General features: G+C 43.7%; 1 protein-coding gene across 1 annotated transcript; it reads right to left on the bottom strand.

The window, feature by feature from the left end:
* Positions 1–1,363: 1,363 nt before the first annotated feature.
* Positions 1,364–11,524, bottom strand: LOC134397967 (glutathione S-transferase-like). Its single transcript, XM_063125062.1, has 6 exons — positions 11,382–11,524; positions 9,170–9,221; positions 6,163–6,295; positions 4,934–5,075; positions 3,647–3,778; positions 1,364–1,631 (listed from the first exon to the last, which is right to left on the bottom strand). The coding sequence occupies exons 1-6, from the start codon at positions 11,466–11,468 to the stop codon at positions 1,506–1,508; spliced, it is 672 nt and encodes a 223-aa protein (XP_062981132.1). The 5' UTR covers positions 11,469–11,524; the 3' UTR covers positions 1,364–1,505.
* Between the last annotated feature and the right edge of the window lie 361 nt (positions 11,525–11,885).

Genomic DNA, 11,885 nt, shown 5'->3' with positions numbered 1-11,885 from the left:
GGCCCCATCTTGACAGAAGTGTGTTGGCACCGGGAGGCCTCGGGCTCCTGCACTCACACTCCTTCCTGGCTTCTGCACAAGGAGGAGCGCCAGTGTGGAGTTGCTGCCGCCGAGCACCGGGGAGAGGGGCGGAACGGGGCAGCAAGATGGGGTTGCAAACTGGCTCTCCTCCCTCTGACCTCCCTCTGGCTGCCCCGTTCCTCCCTCCCCCCTCCATTTTTTATCTATAGATAAAAAAGACCAAAAACAGGGTGAGGGGAGAGGAACCAGGAAGCCAGAGGGGGGGGAAGAGAAGGACCGGCTCTCCTCCCTCTGACCTCCCTCTCACTGCCCGGTTCCTTCCACACACACACTGTTTTTGTTTTTTTATCTATAGATGCGAAGGAGCAATCTATAGGTAAGAAATTTTAAAAATAAAAAGGGGTGGTAGAGGAATGGGGCAGGGAGAGGAAGGTCAGAGGGAGGGTCCCTCTCTGCCTCCCCCTCTGGCTGTCCTGCTCCTCCCCCCCAAAACACACACTTATTTATTTATTTATTTATTTATTTATCTATATATGCAAAGGACCTCATCTATAGATTAAAAAAAATTAAAAGGGAAAGGAAGGAACAGGGCAGCAAGAGGAGGAGGAAGAGAGGGACACCAGGCACCCGAACCTGCCCTCCTCCAGCTGATGGTGACCAATCAGTGGTCACCATTGGCTGTGGCATGCCTCCGTGTTAAAAAAAGTCAGGGTAAGTGCCCGACTTCTTTTGGAGCGGAGTGTAAGTGATTTGCTCCTGGGTGGCTTCAGAATGGCGGCTGCATCGTACAGATGACCTGCCGCCACTCCAAATCTACCCCAGGGCAAAAAACCCTGTCAAGACAGGCCCCTTGTAACAATATTCTCCACTAGTGTGAGACATATTATATTTCACTTTAAATACTAGTAATTACTTTTCAATTTGCAACTACAGCTATACTTGAGTATATGTACATTTTAACCAAATCTGTTTCTTTTTATGGACTCTTTTTTGGTGGTGTGTTTCTTTTCTTTTTCTTTTTTGACAATATGTAAGCAGCCATTCTTGTTATGTGGCCAGTATGCCGGGTAGAGTTCTCTGCTGGGGCAGCTGGGCTCTGGTAATCCTTGCCTCAGAAGGTCCCCTAAAATCAGTACTGTTTCAATGGAACTCTGACTTGGATAAGTAGGTGTTTATATTCCCTGTTGTGCTCATGTTTATATTTCCCTCAGCTGCGTTATTTTGTAATTTTGTTATTGCAGTAGTTTTACAGTTGTTTTGAAAAATAAAAATAGAATTGAACCCGTTATATTGTTGCCAGCAGCCTTGAAATTTCTTTGGAGTAGAAAGCAAGGAAGTGGATAAGTTTTTAAAACAAACAAAGTATTTATTATTAATTGTGGAGTGCTACATTCCTTCAATGCTAAAAGGCATTTGTATGGACACAGGTAAGGACAGCCCCTTTGCAGACAGGATTTTAACACCGAAAAACATGCTGCAGGTTCTTATTTCCTGTTGAAAACTCGATTTGCTGTTGCTACAAATTTTTCATCTGGTGGAGGCTTCCTTTGGCTGCCGGGCTGCAGAAACTTCTTAATTGTGGGAACTTCACACATTCTTGTTTTAAAGGCCTAAAATGGCAAATTTTATGAAGTGTTCTGAGCAAGAAAGGTAAGTCTACAACCAAAAAAACGAAACATCAAAATTACAGAGCTAGATGGATGTTAAACTAGGGTAGGTGTCATGGCTGAATCCTGAGAAAAATAGGATGAAATCCAAGCGCTTGCTCTCTCATCTCCTTGCTTGCAGCCTGCAAAAGAAAATCTGCTCTTAAGGGTCTCCTGACCCTCTGGAGAAGATGTTGAGGGTCCATAGAGGGGTTGCAGAATGGAGGTTGACTTGCCCCATTCCCAGTTCTGCTGACGAAGCAGTTGTGACAAAAAAACTACAGCACTGGATTTCACTCAACAGGTATGTGTGCATGAGACAGAGAGAGAGTGCTGAAATGTTTTTTATTGCAATACCAGCCACCATTGGTCAATTCTAAAGTTTTCTGAAGGAAAATCAACATGGTAAAACCAATGTAGAGTTGACCTAACTAATTTACAACTCTCATAGCTGGGGATTCAAGAATTAGAATGTGTGTCCTCTTCCCAGTTAATTTTTCCTCTTTTTCTATAGTTTTTTTTTTTTTTTTTAAATGCTTTATATTTTGAGACACAAGGAAAACACCCTGAGAAATTATTCCCTTAGGAATACAGGAGATTTACTCCCCCCTGGTGGTTTCAAGGTGTGAGTAAATAGATTCTGGGGACAAGACAGGAGCGTCATCACATGGGGGGAAATTATGTTTCCTTACCGTCACTTCTCCACCCCCGCTTTTGTCCTTCGTTATTTCCTTTCTTCCCGGAGAGGAAAGAGGAAGTAACAAAGAACATGTGGCCCATTCAGGGGGCGTTTTTATTGCGCTGCTTTTCCTGCACACAGCAGGAGATCGTGGCACATTCCGTTTTAAAAAGAAGTGGGATTAAAAGACGTCTATTTTGTGATGGGGAAATGAGCAGAAGAGGCGGGAAGGGCACAAGAGGTGGATGACATCGTCTAAAGGATGCGCGAACATCCCAAGTGGGCAGTAGTGAGCATGAGATAAAATGCTCAACTGATGATGTCCTAGATGCCACAAAGCCGATGTGTGTAAAATTAGGTGATCATTGGGAGTGGAGAAATGGTGAGAAGGGCTGTTTAGACCATCCACCTCTGGGTATTTTTCTGCACAAAATGGCCCCATGGGGATCATGAAATGGGCAATTCTGAGCAGAACATGAGCCAAAGGTGAAAGTATCTAAGCAACCCCTTCCACCCTCCGCTATATTTCTGCTTCCAAACACAGCTTCCCCAGGGTGATTTTCATTTAATAACAACAACAACTTCAAGATACTTTAACACCTGTCAGGTTGTAAAGCAGCAATCTTAAAAGACAAAGCAAGGGGTTTAGAAAAGTTTGCTGCAGGCACTGTGGCTCTCAATGCAACTAAACTGGAAACTCTAGCTTTCAGTAGAGAACTTTCGTGCTTTCAAAAGATACTTCCTTGTTTCAAAGGTGTCACCTAACTTCTGTTCACAAACTTTTGTTCACCTCACCTGAAGGTTTATTTCGGGTGGGGGAAACGCTTTTTCAGTTCAAGGATCGAACTGCAATCTAGTCCATTTATGGAGTGGGAGGACATAGTTCAAGGCAGGGCATTCTTACTGATTTGAAGCCTACTCACAGGTAAGCTAAGCAGTACAAGTTTCTGCATGTCTGCTCAATGGGTGAGCAGGGTAAGCATCTGAATGTTTATTCAGAAATAAGAAGGGGTGAATCACTCAACAACTTTCTCCCTAGGCCCAGCCGGCTGTCTCTGGCAGGGAGAAGCTGTTAGCAGCTGATGAGAGATAAGAGCTTTCTCCTGCTCAGCCCTGAAAAGGGGAGACTTTTTCAGTGCTCAGCAAAGAAAAGTGGTAATATCCTATCAGCTGCTGTTTGGAGATAAGTACATTTCCCTCCTGGCAGGGCATGAGGAAGAAGGCGGCAGGCTAGATGGGGTTCCTATACCTAGTTTATATTACTATGTCACATGCATTGTTATCAAGCTAATTCTTTTACCTGCAGCAAAGGAAACAGAGAAAGAATAGTGGACTCCTTCTCTTCTGCCATTAATATGGTCTCAATCAGTTGGACATCAGCCCAGGTCATCAGGCTGCCCAGAAGAAAACGTTCCCCGTTGTCTTTTAAAACCTATGGAACAAACGTTTATCACTTGCAAATTGATCCAGTTATTTATTCATTCAGTTACTTACTACATCTATAGTCCACTTTTCTGCTAAAGCCCCCTTGGAAGCTTACAATTTAAAATAATGGTTATAGTTAAAGATGAATAATCCAAAAGAAAAACAAAAGGGGAAGGAAAAATAAAATCGGCAAATGTAGGTGCAAATTTTTGTAACAACCTCATGGAATGGTATTTACATATATTTTTGTAACAACCACACGGAATGGTAATTACAGAGACCAATTCTGGGAGGGGAAAGATCAAATGGCAGCTTGTCCAACCAAGTCGATAAAGAGAGAATAAGTATATCTTTAAAACACTGTAATGGATGCAACAACTTCAGCCTAAGCTGAACTCTACATGCATTCACTCAAAACAAGCTTTCAACCCTCTGAAGCAAAGCCATTCATTCATTTTTTTTAAAAAAAAATACTTATGCTACCTTTCAGGGCACAACCCTCAAAATTTTGGCTTACATTAAAACCATAATGCATTACAATATCAATAAAACCACAATATAACTAGCCGCAGATAAAGCAATGCAGAGCACCACATATTAAAAAGCAACTTCAATAGGAAAAGTTTTCAGGGTCTGTTTAAAACCTAGTAGTGTAGAAGCAACATGTATCTCCCTGAGAAGGGGAATTCCACAAGCATGGAGCCATTACAAAAAAGGCTCTGTCTCTTGTATCTGCTGATCTAATAGATCTCAACAGCGGACCCATGTACAGGGCCTCTGGGGCTGATTTCAAGGCCTGGGCAGATTCATGCCGATGAAGGCAGTCCTGCAAATAACCTTTAAAGGTAATTTCCAACACATTAAATTGGGCCCAGAAACAAATAGGCAGCCAATACAAATAGTAATTTTTTGGCAATAAATATTCCCACCACTAGGCTCCACCAGCATCTCAACAGCTGCCTTCTGCGTCAGGCAAAGTTTCTGAACCATCCATCCCTTTTCCCTACAAGAGAAACTGTTTTGCCTATCATTCATTAACTGTTTGCTCATCACAGCTCCAAGTAAAAATGCTACTGCCCAATGCCAAAAGCACCGCTGTGAATGGCCTTTTCTTCCCAATACGAGATGAGAAAGTGAGCACCGTGGTCTGCTGGTTGCATACCTTCTCGTAAACTGGGAAATATCTCTCCGTGGCTCGTTCAATAATTAAGCTAAGGTTCTTTTCCTTTTGTTCCGGAGGCAATTTGTGGTGAACCCTGATTATTCCCATCAGGTCTGTGGTTCCTTCCACGTACATATCAATCCTGAAGAGAGAGGAAAGAGGGAGTTGGCCCAGGTAACCCACTTAGGGGGAATCCGCACGTCGTTCCGAGATCGGTTCTAAGCGACCCCAGTGCGGCGTGAAAGCGATCGTGTACCTGGCGTTTGGAAGAGCCGATGAAGAGACGTCCTTGCCGCCACTGCCACCCACAGACCTCCTCGCCGGCTGGGACGGAGAGCTCGGGGGAAGAAGGCGGGGTGGAGAGCTTCTTCCGCTCTCAACCCCGCCTTCTTCAGCCAAGCTCTCCTCGCTGGTCGGCGAGGAGGTCTGTGGGCAGTGGCGGCGGCGGGAAGGACGTCTCTTCGTCGGCTCTCCCAAAGGCCAGTTACACGATCGCTTTCACGCCACACTGGGGTCGTTTAGAAGCGATCTCAGAACGACGTGCGGATTCCCCCCCTTAAAGGTAATATGATCGGCTCAATAAGTAGTTAATTGGTCACACGTTATGGGATACCTTAGTAACATACACACCACTAGCTATTTCTTTTCACTGTAGCCCAGGGGTCAGGAATATGCAGGATCCACTTCCCCTGCCCTTGCTGAGGTCCCTGACACCCCCTACTGACACCCCAATACAGTAAAGGGTTAAAATAGCTTATAAACCACTTATTTTTTTTAACCTTTTGATGTTAGTTTGTGGTTCACAACAGAAATAATGCACATGGCCATTTAAAGGGGTGTCCCCATCTGACCATTACCTCCAGGTTCTAAACTTCTTAGCTGCACCATTACCTCTGCACGGTAGAAAGGCATCCATTGCAGTACCCTGCTCAGTCCTGATTAACTACTATACAGATAGAGTCCCCAATGGTTTGATTAGGTGTATTTGGACTGAAATGCAGGCCTATCCAGCAGAATTTTAGGATACTTTTAGGATGCTTTTAGGATGTTTTTAACAGTGTATACTATGTTTTTAATCAGTATTTTATGCTTGCTGTTGTTCCCCGCCTCAATCCAATTAGAGAGGCAGGTAAGAAATAAATTATTATTATTATTATTATTATTATTATTATTATTATTATTATTATTTGTTCTGCGTTTGCATGTAAAAGGGATATGAATGCAATTACAGTGCTCTCTCCTTCAAGTCCTTCCCATAGAGGTTGTGTTTTGCAGCCACGTAGTTGAGAATGGCTCGGGTTTGCACTAGCCGCATCCCATCAATTTCAACCATAGGCACTTGTTGAAAGAGCAGGGATCCATCTGTGGAAAGAGAAATAGCAGGTCAAGCTTCTCACGTGACTGCACCACATGCCCTACGCTGGATAAAGAAAGCATTTTAAAAACAACAACAACAACAACAACAACAACAACAACAACAACGCTTCATGGGCCAAACCTCTTTCCATTCAAATGAGTAGTATTTGTAACACTATTTCCAATTACAGTAAACAACGTGTTCGTGGCCCATTCAGTGGGCCGTTTTGATTATGCTGCTTCTCCTACACACAGCAGGAGATAGTGGAAACCTCCATCTTTCAAAATATGTTGGACTTCCTGGGGTGTTTTTTTATGGCGCAAAGAAGGCTGGAAGGGGTGGGAGGTGGGGGGGGCAGACGACATCATGAGAAGGACCCATGAAAATCCGTGAGTGCTCAGTAACGAGCGTGCAATAAAACACTTATCTGATGGAGCTCTTTGTAAGCTAACAACAAATCCATGACTTCTATTTATAGTTTGTAGCTGGTTAACAAACCATGGTTTGTTTGCACGGATAGGCTTGGACACAACAAGCAAAATTTCAACAAAACATGCCATGGCTTAGCATTAGGTGGAAACCAGACCATTACATGCAGTGTGTGTGTGTGTGTGTGTGTGTGTGTGTGTGTACGTGTACACACCTTTTATTCCCCAAGGGACCTTTTATTTCCCCAAGTTTTTAAACAGAGCAGCTGATGATGGTAGTATTGCATTGCTCTTTCTGTTTTTAATGTGATTTTAGACTGTTTTCTGTGGCTGCATGTTTTCTAATTGTTTTATTGAATTTTTATTGTTGTTTTACATTGGATTTTGGCCACACTCCTAATTATATGGGGTAAACTAAAGCAAGGAAGCACCAGCAGTATTTATAATCAAGTTATCATCTGGAGGCATCCTCCATCTAACAATGACAAAAATGGGATATTTTGGCCAATGGTATACTAACACTACTCTTGTTCAGTTAGGGTGACCATATGAAAAAGAGGACAGGGCTCCTATATTTTTAACAGGTTTATAGAAAAAGGAATTTCAGCAGGTGTCATTTGTATTCATGTAGCACCTGGTGAAATTCCCTCTTCATCACAACTGTTAAAGCTGCAGGAGTATAGCTAGAGTGACCTGATACAAAAGAGACAGGGCTCCTGCAGCTTTAACTGTTGTGATGAAGAGGGAATTTCACCAGGTGCTGCATGCGTACAAATGACACCTGCTGAAATTTCCTTTTCTATACAACCGTACCTGCCCTTCTTTTCATATGGTCACCCTAGTCCAGTGATGATTGTGCATTATCTGGTTTGTTGCATGTTTAGTCCCTGTGCAAACAGGGAAAGCATCTCTCTGAAGTCTCAGCGGTACCTGCCTCATCTGCTGCCACCACCATTGCTTCTTCTATTCTTACTCTGCGGATTCCCCACTTTCAAAATAGACCTGTGTAAGCATTGATACGGAAGAAGCAGCGATATATATTTTAAAAGAAGTGTCAGTGAAACTGGCATGTGTCCACCCTCCCTCAGGGGGGAAATGGTAAAACTAACAAACATTGTCAGTTTTACTCAGTTTCTCTAGCCTTACTGTTGAGAACCTTCTATCAGTCCCGCTGCTGTTTTTTAAACCACCATAATGGTAGTGGCTGGAGATGTGCAGATGCCCCTGAGGCTGGTGGACACACAGCCACCGACGTCACTGACCACCCCTCCGCCTCTGATGACAGGATAGTGCTCCTGTCAGTTCATGCCCAAAAGGGCTGTGCTGGAGCTCAAGTTTTAAAAGCTGTCATAAATCAGTGCTGGAAAAAAATGGGATGACAGAGAAACCACGACAGTTCGCCTGGATCCTCAGCAATGTACAAGTGAGCAATTGATACCTGTACCAGAGAAAACGGCATGAGGATTGGTAGCCTGTCCGATCAGTATTGTGCCAAGTAACAAATCTAGTGCCCCCTTGTGGCTGAAGAGGGAAACTTTACTGGGAAGGCAAAACTCTATTCGTGAGCCTGCAAGGGTTTGTTCAGCCCTGGTCCTGTCTTGATGGTGCTGCGTTTGTGCCGCGAGGCCTCCGTCTCCCGCATTTGCGCTCCTTCCCGGCATCAGCACGGGAAGGAACACAAGTGCGGAGTTGCTGACACCACTGCTGCCGCACTGAGCACTGGAGGGGGGGCAGGATGGGGAAGGAACGAGGCAACAAGAGAGGAACAAAGGGGGGGACACGTGGCGCCCGAAACCACCTCTCCTACATCTAACCTCCATCTGGCTGCCTGGTTACCCCCCCCCATTTTTTATTTTTGTTTTGTCTGTAAATAATTTTAAAAATAGGGGAGGGGAGGAGAGGAATGGGGCTCGTTCCTCCCCCCTAATTTTTTTTTTCTGTAAATGAGAAGCTTTTACAGATAAATAAATAAACCAGGGGGAGGAACGGGGCCCATTCCTCTCCCCTCCCCTGTTTTTATTTTTTTATATTTACAGGGACACACAGGGCTCTCCTGAGCTTCCGGAGGTCTGCTCCCTCCCTGTCCAGCTCATGGCAACCAATCAAGGGGTGCCATCAGCTGTGACACATCTCCACAGCCCAAAAAGTCGGGGTAAGTGCCCAACTTTTTTAAAGTGGAGCTTTGGGGATTTGCCCTTGGATGGCTTTGCAATGGTGGCTATGTCATGTAGATTACCTGCTGCCACTCCGAATCCACCCCGGGGCAAACCCTCCATCAAGACAACCCCCATTTCAATTGAGGAGGAAGGTATTCACATTGGGAAAAGAATTTCCCTCGCTCTGCTGCATTGAATCGAATGGGAGAAGCACAATTGCAAGGAACACCTGTATGCTTAGTGGAACACCTGCAAGGCCCTGCATCTGGATGAAGCTCTTAATCTGTTGCTTTACCTTTGAGTAAATTTTCAAATTGCTCTCTTGTTTCCAAAAATTCTTCATCAAACTGAAAAGGGAGAGGAATAATATGAGTTGTTATTTTTTTTAATCCCCAAAAATGAAGAGTATGGTGGCATCTAAAAGACTAACAAAAAATATTATGACATAAGCTTTTATGTGCCACAGCCTACATCTTCACTGATCACCTAAGTGGGTAGGTTTATATGTCCTGAGAACAGAGAGAAGGAAACTTAAAAAAAACAAAAACCCAGAGACCACAGTTCTAGCAATGAAAGGGCTAGCAGCACTATACAACACAGAGATCAGTGGAGGCTGGTGGTTTCGATATCACTGGGACTATGATTTCACTCAGAACCAGTCAGACGGCTAAAGGAGCTCTCCAAGGTGCTGAACCCACTTTAGGATAGGGTTCGGCACATTGAATAGCTCCTTTAGAATTCTGATGGAAACTCAGACTGGATTCAGAGTAGGGCTATGCACCGCTTTGGGTCTGAGCCAGTTGGAACACATCCGAAGCACTTCAGCTCAATCTGGGACAATGGCAAGCCACTGCCTCACCCACTGAGCCATCGATATTTATCTGACCCATCCGCTCATTCCCAACAGCTGTCCGTCTTGCACAAGAGTCCCTGTTTTTAAGGAAGATGGGGGCTCTCTATTGTAGTAGATCTACTGTTGCAAACAATGGCGGCCATAAAGGCCCATTTCTGTGCTTTTCTATGTACTTGAAGCTTTTACCCCACACCTCTACTGAGGCTTCTGCTTCCAGATTCTCAGCGGGATTAAATTCAGCTCCTTTACATATGCTTTTTCCAGTGTGTGTGTATTCTCTTTGAGCCTTTCTATGGTGTTCTCTAAACGAGCTATTTATCGCACGCTTGTTTCTGGACACTCATAGAAGTTTCTGGGTGAATTTAACTGTGCTGTAATCCCCCCCCCACTTATTCCATTTTAACATACATCACAGATAAACTGGAATACACTCCTAATGGCATGAAACTGGCAGCGTGTAAAGCTGGCATTGCACTATGAACCTGCTGAGGAAGGTAGGAAGGACTTTGAACAGAGGGAGAAGAGGGTAAAATGCCTTCCTGCAACAATGGGAGGTAGATCTGAGCCCCATGTATCTACTCAGAAGTAAGTCCCATTCTGTTCAATGGGGCTTACTCCCAAGTAAGTGTGACGAGCATTGTAAAGTTACAGCAAAATCTTAGTTCCACTCAGAAATAAGTCCTGGCTTTCCTGGGGCTGTGAGGAAACAGATAATAAGACACCCCCCTCCTTTGCACACATGCCAGGGAAGGAGGCACTCTCTCGATTCAACAGTACCTGCCACTTTTAGATTGTAAGCCTGTGGGCAGGGACTGTCAAGAAATACTTTTGTAAGCCGCCGTGAGAGCCTTTTTTGGCTGAATGGCGGCATAAAAATCCTTAAATAAATAAATAAATAAATTTAAAGGAGTCCCCTGGAAACAGAGCAGGACATTCCTTCGCCCCTCTTCTCCTGTGTAATCCAATTCATATCAATTCATATCAATCCCACCAAAGAAACAGGAAGCACAACAACGCCAGATAAACAACCAAATTTCCCTTAATGTAAAGAAGCTCTAAGTTTCAGTATGTATGTATGTATGTATGTATGTATTATTGCATTTATATCCCACCTTTTTTCCTCCAAGGAACCCAAGGCGGTGTACATAATCCACCTCCTCTCCATTTTATCCTCACACCAACAAACCTGTGAGGTGAGTTGGGCTGAGAGTCTGTGACTGGCCCAAAGTCACCCAGTGGGTTTCCATGGCCGAGTGGGGACTAGAGCCCAGATCTCCCTACTCACAGCTACTAGATGGCATGTGGCATAGCAGAAATGAACAATTACACACTATAAATACAACACCAGTCAGGAAAATATTGCACTTTCCTTGATCTAAAATGGTCACAAAACATGGGAGAAGTCCTGGAGGGGAACAATGTCATGTAAAGGACTCACAAACTGCTATGAGTGAGTAAATACAAGAACATAATAAAAGCTTCATGTAGAAAGGCTTTGAGATTGAGCTTTCCCTTTCCCTGTCTAAAATGCACCATCTCCTGCCTGTTGATACGGATGTAACTATGTTGCAATTGTGAAAATGATAATCTCAGCATAACTTCAAGAAAGAAAGCAAAATGAAGAATTCCATGTGGGACAACAAAACGCACAGACCTCAACACCGGCGGCTGCTAACAGCCAGCGAATAGATTCCATTCTTCCTCTTCCATTGAAGTAATATAGCTTTGGTTTCCCAGCCATGGTGTTTCAAGCGTTGTGGGTATTCTGAAAAATAAGCTAAAGATAGTACATTGTTTGCGGGAAGGCTGAAAGCCACGTCAATGTTATATTCTGCACATGTACCTTCTTTCAATATGCATTTCCATTCTGGGAACTAAATGCACTGTATCTATTATTTAGATATTTATTTAAAAGCATTTGCATCCTGCCTCTTCATGAGCTTGACATGGCTTATGATCAATATGAATTTTTGTGAACTGCCTAGAGAGCTTCGGCTATTGGGCAGTATAAAAATGTAATAAATAAATAAATAAATAAAAATAAATGAAGTCAGAGAATGAACAATAAAACCTTAAAACTATAGCATAGGAAAAAAACTTAACAGCTGAAATAAAACCTTTTCAGCAGCCAGCCAGTCGCTAAGCCACCAATAATTCT

This window comes from Elgaria multicarinata, chromosome 4, assembly GCF_023053635.1.
Source record: "Elgaria multicarinata webbii isolate HBS135686 ecotype San Diego chromosome 4, rElgMul1.1.pri, whole genome shotgun sequence".
NCBI lineage: Eukaryota > Metazoa > Chordata > Lepidosauria > Squamata > Anguidae > Elgaria > Elgaria multicarinata.
This window is presented reverse-complemented; position numbering and strand designations above follow the sequence as displayed.